The following is a 21,660-nucleotide window of genomic DNA, read 5'->3' as shown; positions in this document are numbered from 1 at the left end:
GGGTGGAGGGAGAGAATGGACGCATTGAGAGCCACATACGGAGGCTCTTTGTCCGAGTCGGACTCCGATTCCGATTCCGAATTGAAAGACTCGCCTCCAAGTAGCAACGGTACCCTCCATAATTCAAATCGTGAAGAATCGGAACGTTTGCCGCCACCGCCGCTCGATCTTCTTCACCCACTTAACTCTCTGGGTAAAGATCCTCTGGGCTATTACATTCAATCCTTTCTTTGATCTCGTATGATATTGGTTTTTCAAGTTTTAGGTTTGCTCTTCACTTGTTCGATCTTTGCTTAACAGACTGTAGAATTCTCTGATTTTATATTCTTCAGCGTATAAAAGACGCAGTCACTGTTGGTTTTTGTTTAGTGATATGTATCAGTTGGATGCTCATATTGTGGTGATGATGACTTCGTTCAGATTACTTGCAAGCTGGTCAGGGTAATCGAGTTAGGAGCTTTCCACATGTTGAGGGAAATTACGCTCTACATATCTATATTCCAGGTTCTCATCCGTTTACCTTCAGCTGTTATAGTTACTATTGTACATCAGTTTGAGTTATCTTCAAGTTTACTACTCGGGTTTGTTTCTACTTTCTATCCTATCTTTTGTAAGTTTGAGTTCATCGGGAAGCTTATTCAGGCTACTTGTGTTTCATGCCTTTGCTGGATACTTTGGTTTATGCATTAGTTGCCAAATAATAGCAACCCCCCATGACTTCAGCACTAATTTTCCCAACTTTTTAGATAAGTCAGGATCAATGTTTGAGGACCAAAAAGTATGTGAACTTTTCCTAGTCAGCCCACCAAGGGTGGACCCCCTTGATGGTCCAAATATCTGTCACATGGCATTTTGGATGGTGCCCAAATTTTGTGGACTGGTACCCCAAGTTTCTTTGCTCACATGTCAAGTTTCAGCCTAAACGGAATTGGCCAAGTGGCAAAATAAAGCTTTGGAAAACCAGGGACTAAGGGAGGGTTTATGCCAATTCATGGACAGGTGAATTATACATGGGAGAGATTGAATTTGGGTCTGAAACTTGGCACATTGCCAATCTAGACTGTGATCAGTCTATCCAACTATCGGAATTGTTACATCATCCTGCTTCTTAAATTTATGTGTTTGGAGGTCAATCCTAGATCTGCGCTTTGTTATTCTACTAGGCAGGTATGGAGTGCAAACCATTTAGATGAGACTGATAGGAATCAGGTGGGAAACCATAGACACTTCTAGGTTTGTTCCCACGCAAACAGGTTTTCTTTACTAAAAGAAACATACAATAATGAAACTATTTTGTTTAAGGGAGAGAGTTCCCCACACTACCAGTGTCGGGAGGAATCTGCATGCCACACTATTGGGTATTCTGAAAAAGATATCATCCACGTGGGACCCACATATTCAGAATAAGAAAGATAAAATAATAAACTAACCCCATGTGAGCGGGAAATTGCACACTGGCAGCATGGGGAAGTTTTTCCCTTATCGGCGACCTTTTCTTCTTTTACTTCACGTAGCTTTTCATCTCCTTGATAGCTAGACTCCAAAAGTATGAAAAGCTGGAGGTCTTTAATTATGAAATAGTTTATAATGTCTTTTTTTAAAAACATTATATAGCTGTCAATATATGAACATAGTAAGGCAGTAAGGCACAAACATATGCTTTTAGTATGTGAAAAGGTGTTGAGACAGGTATTCTTATCTTGCTCATGGATTACCAAAATCAAAGTTTTGCATGATAAATACACACTGCTGGATAGGCATAGCCAATGAAATAGTTTCTTTTGCAGATAGAATCCATACTTCACTGATTCATGTATTCATTTCACAAAACTGAATTAATAAAAATTCTAATAGGCTCCAGCATATGATAGTTATTCTTTCTTAGGATCTTAGATGTAATAATTATACCCTATAATAAGTTGATGGCATCTTCCATTTCAATCCTATCCAATAGCTCCTGCCTCCATATCTTTTGTGTAATAGATGCACCAATTACCAAGCTTTATGAATTAGGGAGATAGGCCTGCCAAAGATTTACCCTTCTTTTTTTAGGTTATGGGGTGGGGGGGGGGGGGAGGGGGGTACCCATGGGCTTACCAATTAAAAAACGGGAAAAAGAATTATAACCTAATGCCTTGGATATAGCAGCACTAACAAAGGTCTATGCTTCTCAATCACAATCTGAACTCTGAAGATATTAAGGAATATGATAGCTGGCTAGTACAGTGCTTTTATCATCTCTTGAGGAATGTATGATTTTGTTTCCAGTTCTTAGTTCCACATTAAATGCCTATACTTTTTGTTGGATTATATGGGCCAGAATACCGTGGCGGGTATTCTGGACTTTTTTACTGTTTTATTTTTGTTTCTATTATCTGGGTTTAGTCCCACATTGCTCACATGTAATTCAGTCCTCTATTTTCAATAATATAAATAAAGGGCTTGGGGTGATCATTAATCATCCAAGCATTCAGCTCTAATTCTGATCCTCTCAACATGGTATCAGAGCAGGTTTTGAATTAGGGCTCTCCTCTCCTCCATTCTTGATCCCCTCTTTCTCTTCTCTTTCTCGATCTCCCTTTCCTCTCTTCTTTTTTTCTTTTGTTCTTTCATATTTCATAGGGTAGCACTGCTGAGGTGATCCATGTGATTTAGTTGCTGCCCTCCATCACCTCAGTCCATGCTATAACAACTTCAATCGATAAGAGCTTGCTCTTTGTCAGCGAAATTTGAAGACTTCATATTTTTTTTTGGATTGATTCCATCTCCATTACAAGGAATCTCTCCACCTCTTTGAAGATCAAGACTTGCGGTAGTTTATTAGCCAAGCATCTATCTCCAGCCAGCTCTTCTGAAGATCCCCTCTTTGATCAAATTTTTCAGGTTTTCCCAAAACCCTACAAATATCGATCTTGGGGGTACAGTTTTCTGTTGGTGCTGATTTTTGGAAGAGTGATTTAGCAGCTCTACAGGCCCTCTAGCCTGTTCCATTGTTATTCTCCCACTTTTGGGAAAGACAAGGTCAAAGTAGCTGATGGTTTTCTTTCTTCCATATCTGGAAAAGGAATCATCAACTGTACTTCTTCTCTTCTTTTGTCCTCTGTTTTGCATATTCTTAATTTTACTACAAACCTTCTTTCTATTAGTAGTATTACTCGTGATCTTAATTGTAAAGTAACATTTTTTCCTTCCCATTGTGTTTTTCAGGATTTGGGCTCTAGGAAGACGATTGGATTGAGTAAAGTATATGGTGGATTATACCTGCTTGACGATGGTCGTCCCTCTCCAGCACCATTACCTTCTCCGCTACCTCAGAACTCCTTGGTCTCTTCTGAACTTTACCAATGACACTCTAGATTAAGTCACCATCCATTAGGAATTTTAGCACATTTATTTCCTAGTTTGGTCACCCCATGTACTAAGGATGACTTTTTTTGTGAGGGTTGTGTTCTGGCCAAACAGACACGATCAACTTATTTTTATCAAATAAAAGGAGTTCTTGTTTTCAATTGGTGCATTCTGATGTTTGGGGTCCTAGCCGTAAAACATCTCTTTTTGGTCACCGATGGTTTGTTTCTTTTATTGACTGTCACTCCAAGCACATATGGGTGTATCTTTTACACACAAAAAATCAGGTTTTTGAGTGTTTTCGGCATTTTCATAAAATGGTCCAAACTCAGTTCCAGGCTACTCTCAAAATATTGAGAAGTGATAATGGAACCGAGTATAAAGAATTTTAATTTCAAAACTATCTAGCTGACCATGATTCACCAGACTAGTTGTGTTGATACCCCTGCCCAAAATGGTTTGGCCGAAAGGAAAAACCGCCACTTGTTAGAGATAGCCAGGGCTTTGATGTTTGCTAGACATGTCCCATCTCAGTATTGGGGAGATGTTGTCCTCACTGCTGCCTATCTCATCAATAGGCTACCTTCCCGGGTTCTTAACTCCTGTAGTCCAACTGAAGTTTTACTGGGGAATTCCTCCTTTGTTGTTACTCCCAAGGTATTTGGTTGTGTGTGTTATACTAAAGATACAAAATCTCCAAGCAAACTTGAACCTAGGGGGCTACGTTGTATTTTCTTGGGTTATTCTCCTTCCCAGAAGGGTTACAAGTGCTACCACCCCCCTTCCCGTCGTACTTTGGTCAGTATGGATGTTATTTTTCATGAGACCGTTTCCTATTATTCTTCAGCACCTCTTCAGGGGGAGAGTTCTAGTGAAGATGTGCTGTCTTTTCAGGTTCCTCCTCTTGAGGTTCCTTCTTTTCTAACCCCTACAGCTGCTGTCCAGCCACCTACAGCTGCTGTCCAGCCCCCTACGGGTACTGCCCAGCATCCTTTAACTGCTGCCCAATCACCCTTGGTTGCTGCCCAGCCACCTCTGTCTGTTCCCCCCTCATCCGAAAGGAGTCCTTTACAGGGGGAGACCATGGGAAAGAGTGTTGCTGATGTTCCTATTCAGGGGGAGCTGACTCCTGTCCAGAGAACTATTGGTGAGTTTCAGAAGAAGATTGACAACTCCAATATGATCACCTATAAAAAGGGAATCACCAAAAGGGGGCAGCTTCAATCCACTGCAGCACCGATACCCATCCAATTGCCGGCTCAAGATCCAGATTCTTCCTCTCTTGGTAAGCCCTCTTCCGCCGACCTACCTATTGCTCATTGCAAAGGTACTAGGACTTGCACTCTGCATCCCATATCCCGTTTTGTTTCTTATAGTTCTCTTTCTCCTTCTTTTTGTGCATTTGTATCTTCTCTTTCTTCTGTTTTCATTCCTAAAAATTGGCAGGAAGCATCTACAGATGGAAAGTGGAAGGCAGCAATGTTGGAAGAAATGAGAGTACTGTACAAAAATAATACATGGGATCTTGTGGCTTTTCCTCCAGGGAAAAAACCAGTTGGATGTAAATGGGTCTTTGTGGTCATATAGAAGGCAGATGGGACAGTGGATCGGTATAAGGCACGACTGGTTGCAAAGGGGTTTACTCAAACTTCTGGAGTTGACTATCAGGAGACCTTTGCACCAGTGGCGAAACTCAACACCGTAAGGGTGTTATTATCTTGTGCTTTTTCAATCTTGGGTGGGACCTTCAGCAGTTGAATGTAAAGAATGCTTTCTTCAATGGGGAGCTTGAGGAAGAGGTATACATGGATGTTCCACCAGGTTTCTCTGATGACTGGACCAGGGGCAAGGTCTGTAAATTGAAGAGTGCTCTTTATGGTTTGAAGCAGTCACCTAGAGCCTGGTTTGGCAGGTTTCACAAGGCTATGATCTCAGCAGGATATAAGCAAAGCAATGTTGATCACACTTTGTTCATCAGACGAATTGGTGACAAAATAACTATTCTCATAGTCTATGTGGATGATATTGTGGTCACTGGTAATGATGGTGATGCACTTCCTTGGCCGTGAGTTTAAAGTAAAGGATCTGGGGACTTTAAAATATTTTCTAGGGATAGAAGTTGCTCGATCTTCAAAGGGCATCTTTCTTTCTCAAAGGAAATATATCCTAGATCTATTGTTTGAGACTGGGTTGCTAGATTGTCATCCTTCAGATACTCCTATAGAAGCTTCTACAAGACTTACAGAGAAAGAGGGTGAACTTGTCGACAAAGGCCGTTATCAGCGATTAGTGGGCAAACTAATCTATCTCTCTCACACACGACCTGGCATAGCCATTGCTGTAAGTTTGGTGAGCCAGTTTATACATGATCCTTATTCCTCTCACATGGAGGCAGTCCTTCGTATTTTGAGATATTTAAAGTCTGCTCTCGGAAAAGGAATTCTTCTCTCTCCCAATGGTCATCTGAAGGTTGAAGCTTATACTGATGCCGATTGGGCTGGCTCTACTGATAGAAAATCAATTTCTGGCTATTGTTCTTTTGTGGGTGGGAACGTTGTCACGTGGCGTAGCAAGAAGCAGAATGTTGTGGCAAGGTCCAGTGCTGAAGCAGAGTTCCGTGCAATGGCACAAGGAATCTGTGAACTTTTGTGGCTTAGAGGATTGTTGCAGGATATTGGTGTTGTTGTCCATCTTCCCATGATGCTTTATTGTGATAATAAAGCAGCCATTAGCATTGCTCATAATCCTGTTCAGCATGATCATACTAAGCATGTTGAGGTTGACCGACATTTCATCAAGGAGAAGCTCAAAGCCGGACTCATTTGTGTTCCCTTTGTAAAGTCTGCTGATCAGTTGGCCAATGTGTTCACCAAGGGGCTAAGTGGCAAAGTGTTTCTTCCTATTTTAGTCAAGTTGGGCATGCACGACATATATGCTCCAACTTGAGGGGGAGTGTTGGATTATATAGGCCAGAATACCGTGGGGAGTATTCTGGACTTTTTTACTGTTTTATTTTTGTTTCTATTATTTGGGTTTAGTCCCACATTGCGCACATGTAATTCAGTCCTCTATTTTCAATAATATAAATAAAGGGCTTGGGGTGATCATTAATCATCCAAGCATTCAGCTCTAATTCTGATCCTCTCAACACTTTTTTTAATTTTCTGAATGTTGACTTTTTAAACTAGTCTCAAATAAGGTTTTATTTCAATTCCGAGCTTATTTGGTTTTAACATTTGAAAGTTTTGACCAATTTCATCAAGGAGAGAGCTTATTTGGTGATGTCTTAAATAGACATACAGACTACGATTTTAACGCTGATTAAATTGTCTAAGTTTCTAGAGTCTGGTATCTGCAATAATTAAGTCTCTTTTGCAGTTTATATACCCCCTGCAACAAGGAAAGACCTGGCACCGTTTCTGAAAAGAGTCGCATCTCTTATGCCTGGCCTTCATGTTGTTGACATTGATATTCCACTTGATGTGCTTTGCAAAGATGATCAAAAGCTTGAACAAGTTGCCTTAGGAAGGGAATTCCATATAAGTTTGGGGAGAACTGTTCCAATTCGAGTGCACCAAATTGATTCAATAGTTGCAATGCTTCGCCAAAAACTTCAGCCTTGGAGACGGTTGGATCAATTTTCACAAATAATACATTTTGGTTCACTTTTAAGGGTCAGAATATAACTACTACATTTCTTTTGTCTTTCATGGCACTTACTTTATGTGAAAATAAATTGAAAGCAGATATTGGATAGACTTTAATAAGTGGGAGGTCTTTGTCAACGATGACCATACACGATCATTTCTTTCAATGGAAGTTATTACAGGAGGCTTAGCCGAGGTACTCTTCTGTCCTTTGAAATTATTTCTGATTTATAGACAATTCTTTATTTGGAACTGACTGTTTGGTTCTACTACTTCTAACCATATATTATATGCTTGATTACTTCAATATAGGACTGAGTTGCAGTGTTGCACCTAGTTTGGGTTTGAGTCTGCTTTTCTGAATCAAGAAACTACTAACAACTGTATTAATGGCACATGCATGTTATGACTGGTTTCGGTTCTTGTGGTGATAAGGGTAGACACTATCTATTCTGCATATAACTGAAATGGAAAGTGACAGAACTTGACGCGAGATGAACCTTATTTGAATTTCAATTCATTGTATTCCCCATTTGCAATTGATTGCTGGAACTAAAATCTGATCTATACTAAGATAACCAATGAGACCTGTAGATGGTTCATTTAGCTTACAGTCATGTAGCCTCCTTTATACCATACCAGACTTTATGACTTGATTGGCCTAGTCAGCTTGCCGGTAATATGGCAACCCCACTTTGTAGGCTTGGATTGGGTTACTTGGAGGAAGATTGACGGGCAGCTGAAGCAGTAGCTCTGTAGATGATCCTTCACTTGTTATATAGTTAGAAGTTGTAGAACCATGTAACCTTTAGGAGTTGTCTGAATGACACCTCTGAATGTTTAGTTAGAACATGCAACCTTCTTTTGATTGCCCCTTGGCTTATTCCCAACAGTTCTTTAAGTCGGGTAAAAGAGGGTTTTCAAAATTATTCGAAAGTGAATTTACCATTATGTCGTTTTCAAAAGTTGTCATTGTCTTTATTGTTTTTGAATACTCATGTGAAATGACAGGTTTTACCCCTCACTGAAAGGAAAAAATGTGTTAAACTAGGAGAGCCAAAAAAATGTTACAAATTATTTGACACCTTAAAGGGTTGTCAATAGGAAAATCTCATCAATGAAGTATTAGAAAGTTTGGAAACAACAACCACTATCCCTAACTTTCTGCTAGACCTTTGCCAAAAGGTTAGAACTTTATTACGAATGCATAGAACATTAGAACCATACAAAAGTTTTTAATGGAAATGTAAAATTTCTGCTATGATATAACCAGAGAATCCAAGATGAGGTTCCTTGATGTGTGCTTTTTGCTGATGATACTGTTTTGGTGGATGAGACAAAAGCAAGGATTAATGCCAAATTAGAGTTATGGAGATCAACCTTGGAATCACAAGGTTTTAAGATAGGTAGATAGAAGACAGAGTATATGATACAGAGCCGAAAGTGTACTCAAGGAAGAAGAAGGCTGCTGCCTAGCAAGCTAAGCAGCCACGATTTTTGGGTTATTGGGTTGTTATGTCTTTTATTTTGAGTCTTGTATGAACCGGTTGGTTCAGTTGGTCTAGTTTAAATTGTGGTCCCATATTTTAGTTAGACTAAGTCTTTTAATTTTATTTAAGTTGTGGTTAGATCAGTTCACATCAGCATTGACTGATTGTGTCTTGTAACTCAAGTAAAGGGTCAAGGTTGGAAGTTTCTAATTTTGGGACTTTCCAATTTTGATTCCTTGCTATTTTTCTTTTATTGCAATCTATAAAAGCAACCCAGAGGGGCCATAGTAGCCCACGATTATTATTCTCAACTACTGTTGTTATGCATGTTTGCTTCTGTTGAAATTTTCCTTGGCGTTTGATCCATGGAGGAAGGAGCTGGTGTTTGATCCAGTTGACTCCTTACGGTGGGAAGCCCAAGAGGTTGCTTTTGTTGCTATTCTTCATCCCATTCAAGTTCTCAAGCCATTAGAAGCCTTATCCCTTCAACCGAGCTGCTCTGCTGCTGCCCAATCTACTGTTCTAAGGTTACTTTCTGTTTTTTATGTTTTAGCCTAACTTTCTAATTCCTTTCCCTCAACACCCCTGCCCAATCTAGCCATCAATTTTCATCAACCTTTTGAGCACACCTTCCCCCCTTTAAGACCCCACTTAATCCAAGTTTCAGCCCCATCTGCCCAGCAGATTGGTTGCTATTGAGTTTTCTCTCCAATTCTGCCCAAACCCAGTTTTTCTAGCTTTCCAGTGAAATCGGTAGAGGAGAAACCTGCTGCTGATTTGATTTTTGTTTAAATCCTTGAGCTCCCTACTGTTTCAGACCTATTTCATCGCCCTAACCTAACCCTAGACCTATCCCTTAACCCATCCTATCATTCCAATCCTATTTCCATCGACCTAGACCACCCCTGAATTAAGATCCTATTCTGGGACTGATTGAAGGTTTCAATTCTGTCTTACATTAGTATGTGGTGTGTAACTTTGGTCAAACTAGGATGAATCATGAGGTGGTGAAAATTGATGAGAGGGAAGTTCCGCAAAGTGATTATTTTAGGTATCTTAGCTCAATCATAAATAAAGAAGGTGATATAGAGGATGATGTTTCATGGAGAATTAAAAAAGGATGGATGAAGTGGAGAGGTGCGTTCGGAGTGTTGTGTGATCGGTGTATTCCTTTAAAACTTAACAGAAAATTTTATGGGGCAATCACATGACTGGTTATGATGTATGGTACGGAATTTTGGGCAGTTAAGAAGCATCATATAAATAAAGTTAGTGTAGCGGAGATGAGGATGTTGAGATGGAAGAGTGGAAAAACTAGGAAGGATAAAGTAAGGAATGATCATATTAGAGCTGGCTTGGGAGTAGCTACGAGAAAGTCGTTTGAGGTGGTATGGCCATGTTCAACGGAGGCCTTTGGATACTCCAGTAAGGAAGAGTGATTTGATTCAGATTGAAGGAACTAAAAGAGTCAGGGGCAAACCTAAAATGACCTTAGGAGAAGTGGTGAGGAAAGACATGCATAGCTTAGGCCTTGTATCAAGTATGACCTCAAATAGAGCTGATTGGAGGGCAATGATCCATGTAGCCGACCCCATTTAGTTGGGATAAGGCTGAGTTGTTGTTGTTGTTGTAAACTGTCTGCTATATTAAGAAGATTTGTTTGGCTGGTACTATCTGAAAAGTTGAGCACACTCTATTTTGTTTGGTTGACTGAATGTGTACTGTGATTGTTGTCAACTATCAACCCAATGGAAATTTTGTTACAGTAAAATGGTGTATTTCTCAAGTAACTAGACCTCTTCCTGTGTCTTATATCCTCAGATTGTCAACATGTTTGCCATAAATTCTCCAAATTTTAGTGCTGTCTCCATGACTCCATCTAGGTTGGACTTATCTTGTTTCCATTTACTTCCAGATTACAAGGCAGATTCATGCTGTGGATGAGATTTATAGGCTACACAATCTCCCTGAGTTTTACAAGGTTAGAACACTATCCTGTAAAACAACACCATCTAAAATAATATTTGAAGAGTGAATTTGCATGCTTAGGTCATGGTTTTGTTTATCCTTGTTATAAGATTTTGAACCATGTTGTTGTTGATGCCAACAGGATCCGCGCCCGCATATATCCGTAACATGGGCATTGGGTGACATCAGTCAGTCACTCAAACGGGTGATTGAAGAACTGAACAGATCCCATAACAGTGGGAACTTTTCACAGAAACATATTTTAACCTGTAAATTCAGTGGCATTGAGTGTAAGATAGGCAACAAAACCTATAAATTATGTAAATTCCCAGAAGAATAAAATTGTTCTTGATTTTAGTAGAATCTTCTGACTTTTGTTCACTTCTTATACAAAGGCTGGATCAGTTTTCAGCTTTTTATAAGAGGGGGTTTAAGCAGCTTTTCAACTATCAGGACCGCAGGGTGGTGGGATGTTGTATTGCAATATGATAGTTTTGATTTGTTACCAAAGATAGAATAGTTTTGATTTCATATACTAATCTTGTATATTAGGGGTTTCATGGTCTGCAAAAGCAAGAAATGACATTATTGAAAAATTGAATTTTCAACATCAACGGGTTACAAAGCATTGGTTGGCATGGACTCTTCCTAGCGGTCGATATTATATGACTGGTTGTTGATTGTCACTAATCTTGAAGGCATAGAGTGAAAAGTATTGAAAATCATGGTTGAAGATTACAAGTTCATTGAGGATCTTTATCAATAACATTTTATGGTTTTCTTCTCCATCACTATGCCTAGTGAAGTATAATGCTTCATTATTTGCCACATGACATGGGTCAATCCATGTGATAGAGGATTAGCCAAGCATCTCATAATTACAATTTCAAATTAAAAGGGTAGGGGAAGTAGCTAATATTACAAAAGGTGTCATTTTGTATTGCGAAAAGGCTAGGCACGCTGCCAAGGTGATGTGTCATCTTCTCTCCTCCCCCTTTGAAAAGACCTCCTTGCCCTCCTATGTCCAGCCTTGTGATTGGTCTAAGTCGTTAGGTTATTGAAAGCTAATGACATACCTAACCTTCTTCCTTTAGTATTTATACTCATCTTCATTTGATGGCATTTTGGTAATTTTATTAAAACTTTGAATCAGAGTTTGAGCAATTTTCCTTGAATACTTTAGATTAAAATTTGACCATTGAGATGTATGTGGGGTCTTCTATCACATGGATTAACTCATGTACTGTCAAGTGACAAATAGTGAAGCATTGTACTTCACTATGCATAATAATGCTTAGAAGAACTTAACATTTTAATAAATATAGGACAATTCAGGACTTGGGGTTGGATAGGCTGAAACCCGAAACATAAGTAAACCATAGGTAGAACGGCCACAAAATTTGAATGCCAATAATACTACCATGAGTTAGATTAAGCGTAAGTAATGAAGGACAAATTGTAGATACATGGTGCACTTAGGAAGCCTTACATAAATGACCCTGAAAAACTACCATGTGGCAAATCAGATGGGATCTAAATTTGGATCCGGCTCCTCTCCAATGAGTGCAAAATACTTTGTAGTTGTTTCCCACAGACAACACCAAACTGTTGTCGTAGAAAATCGACCAGGTTGATGCGGACAAATATGTCTGCAAGGTTAGAAAACAAAGAGCACAATAGAGAACCAAAGCGTACTTCTAGGGGACTCTCCAATGCTTAAGTCAGTTCTCCAAGCAACGATATAAACTTGCAGAGTAATTGCATAAGAGAGTGCAAATTGATTGATCCCCTTACCTGAGTGTGTACCTTAGTATTTCTAGGGTGGAATTGCATTGCTATCCGAAAGTCGGTATTGGGAGTCCAATATTGGTAGGTATCCTTCTTCTGGAAACCGAATCCTTGTAGGAGTCTAATATGGGAGGAGATTATCACGGAGGGTCCTGGTAAGAAGGTCCTGATACGATAAGACGATATAAACTTGCAGAGTAATTGCATAAGAGAGTGCAAATTGATCGATCCCTTACAGTGTGTACCTTAGTATTTCTAGGTGGAATTGCATTGCTATCGAAAGTCGGTATTGGGAGTCCAATATTGGTAGGTATCCTCTTCGAAACCAATCTTGTAGGAGTCTAATATGGGAGGAGATTATCACGGAGGGTCCTGGTAAGAAGGTCCGATACGATAAGATTGCTCGAGGGGAAGAAGGATAATCCCAGTATAATAGGGACTTAGCTTATCTAGAGAATTAAGGGAGGTGCTGGACACGTGTCTTGCGCCATGCGTCACCTGCTTCTCTAGTGGGTATATTTACCTGTATCAGAAATCTTATTATTTTGCTTTATAAATTCTGTATTAAGAGAAACAAAACAAAACAAAACTAATGAGCAATGTAAACTTGAAAGTACATACTATGGATGTATGTATATATAAATATGTATTCACTTGCAGTTGATTCATGTGTTTATTTATGCATACGTATCATAAAATACAAATAATTTTTTTTTCAGATGTGTAGATACATCTTGTTGTAACAGAAGTGGTGATGCAGTGAGAACTTTTAACCTTCGATCTTTTGATTGTCCCTTGTCTTTTTCCAAAAATTTATTTAAGTTAGGTTGAAAGTATTTTCAAAATCTTTTTTTTTTTTATGAAGAAAATAAAAATTGCCTTAGATTGCATCAAGGTCTACATTGTTCCTTTATATTACAAAATTAAGACGGCCTCTCATTTCCTAAGCTAGGCCCCGGACATTAACAAAGTTGCCAGGATTTTTAATACAAAAAATAATATTGTTGAAGAGAAAATTCATCTAGAGAAACCAAAATACAAGGTGCCTAGTAGGGGAGCCAATGAGCTGGGCTGGGTCAGGCTTGCTCGAAACCCTAGCCCAACCCTAGGAGCCTTAACCTAAACCCAAGCCCAGTCTGGCCCTGCCAGGGCCAAGCATACCCTCAACCCAGCTTGACCCTGGCAGGGTTTGCCCAAGCCCCGCGCCGCCCTGATTGACACTGAATATCTTGGCTCATTGAGTTCTGGTACTAACAAAGCCCAATCACAGTCCAAGCCATAAAAAAGTGAAATTTTTGGTAAAGAGGTTCCAAGACTCAAACCAAAGACCACTTAGTCACAGTAAATCAACCTTGACTGTTGCACCAAAGCATATTCCCTATATGCTTTATAAATATATATATTATATAATACAGGGTCCTAGACCTGTCAGGGTCGAGGCCTCATCCCCGGCCCTGCGCAACTTTGCCAGAGCCATGCAAATATCAAACCCAGTCCGACCCTTACTTATCCCCAAGTTTGGCCCACCCCCTGTCCAGGCTCAAGGCGGGTTTGGGCAGGCTCGGGCTGGTCGGGTTTTAGTGACATCACTAGTGCCTAGGCCATACACGATAAGAAGGGCCGGGGTAGGAATGAAGTCCTTAAGCTCCTGATTAGCACACCAAACTTCCTTAATCTGCCATCCAATATTCCACTCTTCTTAGCATAGTCAAGTAACTTTCAAAATAATTTGAAAGTTACTATTATGTCATTCTCAAAAACTGGCATTGTCTTGCACGTTTTTCAAACATACTTATGAAATGATAGGATTTTACCCTCATTGAAAGAAAAAGTGTGTTATTTGTCACCAACTTTGATTACCAGTAAAAAATTTCCCAATCGAAATGCATTATTATAAGGGAAGTTAATATCTTCACGACGTGCTCTGTTGAAGCGCTAAAGATTAATTACTAGATTGGTCCTAAAAGGAAATATAGTTTGCACCCTTGATAAATACCTATAAAATAAGAACAAAATTTTAAACACCCCACCCCCTTCTTTGTCACCAATTACTACCAGGTTTTCCCCAATCTTTTTTTTTTGGTAAAGGTTTTCCCCAATCTAAATGCATTATTAAAAGTGATGTTAATAACTTCATGACATGCTGTGCTGAACACTAAAGGTTACTAGATTGATTCCAAAAGAAAATGAATTTGCACCCTTGATGTATACATACAAAAAGAAAATAGACTATCTAGTTCATGAACTAAGAGTATCTTAAAAGAAGCCATGTCAAGTCCTGGTATGATTTTAAAACCTTTCTTAGTATATCAATTTGAAAGCAAATTCATTACACAAATGGTTCTTGGCCTCTTTGGTGTTGGGTCAAATTTAGTGAGGATTCAAAAGTAATCTCCACTCCATTTTCTTTTGAGTCGAATCCCCAAACCACCTACACTTTTTAGGTTGCCACCCTTGACCAAAATAAAGGGTCTTTCTTGTTATCAGAATGACCACGTCAATACTCAATAATGAGCAAAAATGATATCAAATTGTTTGTAAGTTTTTTATAGAAACAGAAAAGCATGCCATTAGATAAGGATGGAACATAATACAAACTTAATCAAAACTATTCTACCCGCCTAAGGAGACTAATCTTTCAATTAGAGAGCATGTTTTACACTCTGGTTTTGCTCTTTGTGTTTGAGTTTCAGTGTTAGAAAATAAGAATACAATTGGAGAGCACGGTAAGACTGCCTGAGTCGAACAAAAACGTTTCTTCTTTAAGACAGTATTTGCACACTATTACTGCAAAGGGTTACAATAAACCTGCCTCCTAAGATAAATCAGGCTCGAGTGATTACTGTTTTGCAGAGACAGTAATCACTTGAAACTAAGAGAATTGTTATACTTGATTGACTGAACTCGTGGGCTATATATTGTCTTGGACATGGCAGTTCGTATGGGTCACCACCATTGGGCTCACATGACTGTATGGATGGGCTACAGCCATTGGGCTCAACGTATACTCAAGGGTTGCACCCCTTTGATCAGACACTGATCCAACGGTTGGATCCGAACCATCGCACTGGTCCACTGACCGTCGATCCAGAAAAGGTTATAATGCCTCATTGCAACGATGCGTACATGCGAAGTGCAAAGTGCACCATCAAAGCGCCTCACGCACGCGTACGTGCTCGGACGATCACCGTCCTTGTAAGTGCACCTTAGAATCTCTTTTAAACATAACATGTGATAAATGACCTCTAACATATATAAGCCAAACAAGCTCCTTCACAGCTGATGTGGGACTCAATATTTTGAAAATTCCAACAAGGCGGTTAGCCTATTTTCCTTTGTAATTCTTTTTTATTCTTTTTAATACAAATCATCTCTTAGCGAGAAAAAAAAAACATGTTTTACACTCTACATACCAATGAACCAAAAGTATTGGAGAAGGATTAACTCTTAGATATTTTCCAATGATGTATATGTGGACTTGATTAATTATCGGGTCGATCATTGATGTGAATTAAAATACATGGGTTTGCTACTTATTTTTATTGAAATGGATCAAACCGGCCCATTGTGGAAGTGGATTAGGGTTTTGGGAGTACTATAAGTATTTTTGGTGAGAGTCCCTACAATCACTTTTCTCTTTTCTCCACAAGAAATAGAGCTTTAAGGGAGATTATGAGACTGTAGAAGATCTCCATTGCAGTTGTGCAAGTTTGATCGTAGTTTTGCAACTGTTCTCCATTAACATATATAGGTGCAAGGTACTCATCGGTTCTCTTCTCTTTATTTTCTTACATCATGTTCTAGGTTATTGTATGGAATTCGTTTAGGGTTTCATGAGAAATCCAAGGATTTTCTAACATTGACATCCAAATCTAAGTAAAAAGAGATTGCTCTCTAGATATGTGACCTCAACTTTCATATTATCATTCCCCCAAAAGTTTTTTAGTATAGGTAGTAATACGTATTCCAACTGAAATGAATGACACATTGTGAAAGGTTGATTTTTTGTCCTAATAGATCCTCAAATAATTCAAGAATAACTCTAATAGTAAATATATCTTCTCAGGTTGCTCGACAAAAGATAAATGTATTAGCAAAAGAAAGGTGGGCTACCTCAAGAACTGTTCTAGCCATTTTGATTCCACAAAAAAGATTAAGATCACGATAGACATCAAGTAACCTAGGCAAACACTCCATAACAGTAATAAAAAGTAAAGACCAGATAACCTTGTCGGATGCCATGAGTAGACTCAATGAACTCGAAGCAGCTATCACAAGAGTTGCAAAACCTTAAGGCTTTCAAGCTTGATAGAGTAAGAGCTTTATGAGAAAATGGAGTCTATCAAGTCACACCACTGATTCAATGACTACTAAAATACAGAAACTCAAAAATGGCTCTAATGGAATTCCATTCATCCTATCATATGCTTTAGACATATCATATTTTAGGATCATGTAACCTATTTTTTCTTTTTTTTTTAGGGAAAATTACTTGGACACCCCCTAGACTATTACCCATTTTCTTACAATACTCAATTTTTCAAACAATTACTTGACACCCCCTAAAACCTGACAGTGTTAGTTTGCTGTTAGTGTTTAAATGAAAATGTCCATTTTACCCTTATGAGTTATTCAATTAAGACTTATGATGTTAAATGACCAACTTACCCTTCTTCTTCTTCCCTCTTTTTTCAGACTTAGTCGTTAATGAAATTTCTTCATCAGATCTGATGAGAACACCTCTTCCCTGCCCAGAATCCCACCTAAATATATTGGGTGGGCTCCTAAATTTAACATTTGCAATCAAATGATCACTTCTCTAGTTTTCCTCAGCATATCAGAATTTCCCATCCACCCCACGTGCATACACCATATCAGAATTTCACCAACAAGTTTCAAGTTTCCCAGAGAAACCCTAATCAAATCAAACCCTAACCCACCAGAACCTTATTTATTGCCCTAGCCCTTATGTGCTCCAAAACCCAAAACCCCAGCTCCTACCTCCTCCCCATATCTCTCTCTCTCTCCCTTTCTCAAATCCACACACCAATGCACACTCCCTCACAAACCCACTTCTCCTACACTGGAACAGATTAAAATAATCACTACATGTTTCAGAAGCAGAGCAATCCATCTAAGATTGCGTTTCAGGATTTTAGCCGAAGCTTTTAGCTGTATCCAATTCAATAGGACAAGAATTCATAGGTGGGATATAATAAGCGTATCATATGATGAGATTACCAACACGATTAAAAAATGTTCTCTCCTTGATTTTACAACAATGAGGAAATAAGGAAAGAAGGTCGGTGAGGTTGAACTATTGAAGAAGGTAAGTTCTTAAAAATCCCAAATCAGAGAAACCCTACTCTCCAATTGGGCATACTAGATCCCCTGGATCTTCACGTCCTTGGGAGTCTTTGCCCCTAAATCGGTATCAGACGGTTGAATGCTTTCAAAAACTACGATGATCTCTCCACTCTCAGGCTTGCTCTTGGTGACACTCAGACTAATGTTTCCAGTCGATGATGAAGTTTCCTTAATGATCTCTCCATTCTTGCAAACCCAGGAATGATGCTTTTCTTCTTCCTCACCACCCCCAACTTTAAGACCAGTGAATTTTCCGATTTTGGATCGGAATTGACTACTAATTCATCCATAAAAACCTTAGAAATTTCTTATTTTTGGTTCTGAGGACTGATTTTAGGGTTCTTGAGCACCAATTTCTATTTTGTCTTTGAATTTAAAATGAGATGGAATCCATCCCCAAGAACCCTAGAACCACCCTTTGTATCTAGAAATATGGAATTCATAGGGTTTTTTCAAATTTTTTTTCCATTCTACGGGCACTGAACAGTCGTGTTGCAGATGCGATGCAGTAGGGGGTAGGGGCGGTGGGGTTGCAGGAGGAAGAAGAAGAAGGAGGAGGAGGAGGAGGAGGGGTAAATCTATCACTTCAGTACCATTTAAGGATAGTTTAGGCATTACAAAAAATTTAACTGATGACATCATCACTAAACTAACGGACATGGCCTACTTGAAAGCAATGGTAAAATGTAAGGGGTGTTCAAGTAATTGTTAGGGGGGATAGTAAGAAAATGGGCAATAGTCTAGGGGGTGTCCAAGTAATTTTCCCTTTTTTTATTAGCCAAAGTCTCTCGACTTTGTTATTTTGCTATCTTTAGGGGTACATCTTATTGTTTTGTTAAGCACTACTCTCAAATTCCCAATGTGACACATTAGTTGAGTGTATTGTTGATTGTTGGAAAGGGCCTTTGGACTGTTGTATCTTAGAGGTCGATTCACAAAGAACACAATTTGTACCATGTGGAGGGCGACTATGATTTTAAGGAGAGTGACTGGTGATGCACCTCATCCCACTCTCAATTGTTTTGTGTGCAAAATTGTTTTTTGTAGTAGTTGATGTTAGTTTCATTTGATTAAACTCTTCAATTCTTAATCATTACAAGTTTGTGTTGGAAAAGATAAAAAAGAGAAGGGAAAAAGAAGCCTAGGACATCAATGTGTAGATTTTGGCACTCACCCTCTCACATCCCACCTGATATACCAAAAATAACCCCGTATATGGATGACTGACATGTGGCAAGGATAAAGAAAAATTGTGATATTTACAGCCCCCCCCGGTCCGGAGCCTTCCAGGGCTACCTACTCATTACGGGGCTACTCCACTAAGCGGCACAGACCTGTGCCTACAGAGAAAGCTTAGATGGGACTTGTATGTGCATTTATGGTTGATGGATTGGGGCAAAGCCACACCGTTCACGTTCCATATACGTACTATCAACACAAAAGTGGGCCGAATTATACGACTCAATACAACGTCATTTAATGTTGATTCGACTGGGTCATCCTTGCCCACATTAAAGCACTTAAGCACTCCATCATCATGTCAAGTCAGATCTCTCCTTTGATCCTTCTATAAGTACAAAGAAAGGATCCCATTTAAAGGGATTCCACATCTGATGTTCTAACCTCTCTTTCTGTCTCTCTTATTCTGACCTTTGGTTGCCCTGAGAACTGACTTTGGCATTGGAGGATCCCTACAAATACATCTCTAGTCCCTTCTAATGCCTTTTTTGGTGTTTGCAAGTCCATCCATCAGACGACCAACATCCTCCCATAGTTTGCACCTCCATCACCACCTTGGACCCCACACACATACTAGTTCTCCTCATTAAACAAACCCTACTCGATAAGCATTGGGCTCCTCTAAAGCGTGACATGGTGTGTAGTGCACATCCAATGACCCACAGTGCTTGGGCACGTAGCCCAACACGTGCCCAACACCCTACCTATGTGTTGGGTTGCATGCTCGAGTACTGCAAGCCGTCAGATGGTGCGCTACACACCATGTTGCGCTATAGAGGACCCAAATCCGTTGAATGGATCACCCACCTCCTTGCTGGTGGGAAATTGGATTCTGGCATTGAATCAAATCCTCTCCCAAAATATAAATTATATATCTTATTTGGATACTATTTACTACTTGTTGAAATATTTTTTAGGGAAAAAAATTATGTGCTGTCATAGTGTAATTTCCTTTTTCATAGAAAATCACATCCAAACTATTAGGAGTATTGTTTTCCATTCATTAAGTTACGGTCTCAATGAGACATTATTCAAGAGATTACAAGGGAACCCTAGACGATTACATATTCCATACAGGGTGAGATTGTGTGGGACTCAATATCGTATGTGATTGAGTTACCTTGTGCAGATAAGATTGAGATTCAGTAAGAGACTCAATCAGGAAACCGTAGCTGAGTTGGATAAAGAACAATATATATCAATACACACCCTCAAGATAGAGGGTCAGCCTGGTGAACCTTTAGCTTGTCATGAAGGAACTGAAAATGCATGGTGGAGAGAGCCTTAGTGAGAGCATCAACAATTTGATCAACGGTGGAGATAAATTGAACAGAGAGTTGGCGATTAGCAACACGTTCCCGTACAAAATGGAAATTGATTTCAATGTGCTTAGTACAAGTGTGGAAGACCGGATTTGCGAACAAATAGGTCGCACCAATATTATCACACCAGAGCACTGGAGGACCATGGAGAGGGAACCCGATATCCTTGAAGAGGGCCTCCAACCAAATTAATTTGGCCGAAGCATCGGCCAGTTCCTTATATTCAGACTTGGTGGAGCTGCGAGCCACAGTCCTTTGCTTGCGAGAGTTCTACGAAATTAAATTGGGACCTAGAAAAATTGCATAAGCACCCGTAGAACGACGATCAAATCCACTACCTTCCCAGTCCGCATCAGAAAACGCATGTAAAGAATGAGTGGAGGAGCGTTGAAGTAACAGGCCATGAGTCATAGTGCCCTTCAAATAGTGCAAGATACGCTTGACATAGCCCAATGAGATTCAGTAGGAGCATGCATATACTGGCGAACCCGATTAACTGACAATGCCACATCAGGACGGGTTAATGTAACATATTGAAGGGTGCCAACTATAGAGTGGTACTTGGTAGGATCATCCATCAGAGCACCCCCTAAATCTGATGGAGGGGGGGGGAAGTAGCCATAGGTGTAGAGATGGGTTTACAATCATGCATACCAGCACGGTCAAGAATATCCTTGATATAATGGCCTTGATAGAGAAGAACACCCTGTGGATGATTAAGTACCTCACTGCCCAAGAAAAAATGAAGAGGGCCAAGATCTTTGATGGAAAACTCAATAGCTAGCTTAGAAAGTAGTGTGGTCATGTGACTGGAGCTGTTGCTAGTCACTATGATGTCATCCACATAAATAAGAACACAAATCAATAAGGATCCCTTGCAGAAGATAAACAAAAACGGATCAGTATAAGAGGCTGTAAAGCCCAGCTAGAGTAAAAAGCATGTAAGGTAATGGAACCACGTCCAGGGGGCTTGCTTGAGGCCATATAAAGAGCGGTGCAACTTACAGACATGATCGGGTTTGGAAGGGTCCTCAAACCCAGGTGGTTGGACCATATATACCTCCTCGAAAAGGATGCCATGGAGAAAGGCGTTGTGAACATCCAACTGTCGAATGGCCCAACCTGAGAAACAACAATGGCAAGGATGGAGCAAACAGAGGTTGGCTTCACCATAGGGCTGAAAGTGTCAGTATAATCTAAGCCTTCAAGTTGGTGAAATCCTTTGGCGACTAGATGAGCCTTGTAACGCTCAAGGGATCCATCAACCTTGCGCTTTATGCGGTAAACCCATTTGCATCCGGCCAAATTCATGTGTGAAGAGCGAAGCACTTAAGACCATGTTCCATTTTTAAGTAAAGCATTAAATTCGTTAGACATTGCTTCCCGCCACTCAGGATATTTGCAAGCCTGGGAGAAGCAAGTGGGCTCAATGGGAAGGAGGATAGTGGGAGCAGCCAAGGCATGGGAGGCTCAGGAAGGAAGGGGAATGGG

The 21,660-nt window shown here is 39.7% G+C and overlaps 1 protein-coding gene and 1 long non-coding RNA gene across 2 annotated transcripts; one reads left to right on the top strand and one right to left on the bottom strand.

Moving 5' to 3' along the window:
* The first annotated feature begins 7 nt into the window (after positions 1 to 7).
* On the top strand, positions 8 to 10,834 carry LOC122670567 (U6 snRNA phosphodiesterase). Its single transcript, XM_043867509.1, has 6 exons — positions 8 to 193; positions 421 to 504; positions 6,727 to 6,976; positions 7,095 to 7,191; positions 10,401 to 10,466; positions 10,596 to 10,834. Exons 1-6 carry the CDS (start codon positions 16 to 18, stop codon positions 10,791 to 10,793), a joined length of 873 nt encoding a protein of 290 aa, XP_043723444.1. The 5' UTR covers positions 8 to 15; the 3' UTR covers positions 10,794 to 10,834.
* LOC122670577 lies at positions 7,353 to 17,787 on the bottom strand. The gene is made up of 3 exons (XR_006334228.1): positions 17,608 to 17,787; positions 13,607 to 13,619; positions 7,353 to 7,366 (listed from the first exon to the last, which is right to left on the bottom strand). It is a non-coding gene; the product is annotated as an uncharacterized LOC122670577 (long non-coding RNA).
* Positions 17,788 to 21,660: the final 3,873 nt, after the last annotated feature.

The sequence above is a fragment of the Telopea speciosissima genome, chromosome 1 (genome assembly GCF_018873765.1).
Source record: "Telopea speciosissima isolate NSW1024214 ecotype Mountain lineage chromosome 1, Tspe_v1, whole genome shotgun sequence".
Lineage (NCBI taxonomy): Eukaryota > Viridiplantae > Streptophyta > Magnoliopsida > Proteales > Proteaceae > Telopea > Telopea speciosissima.
This window is presented reverse-complemented; position numbering and strand designations above follow the sequence as displayed.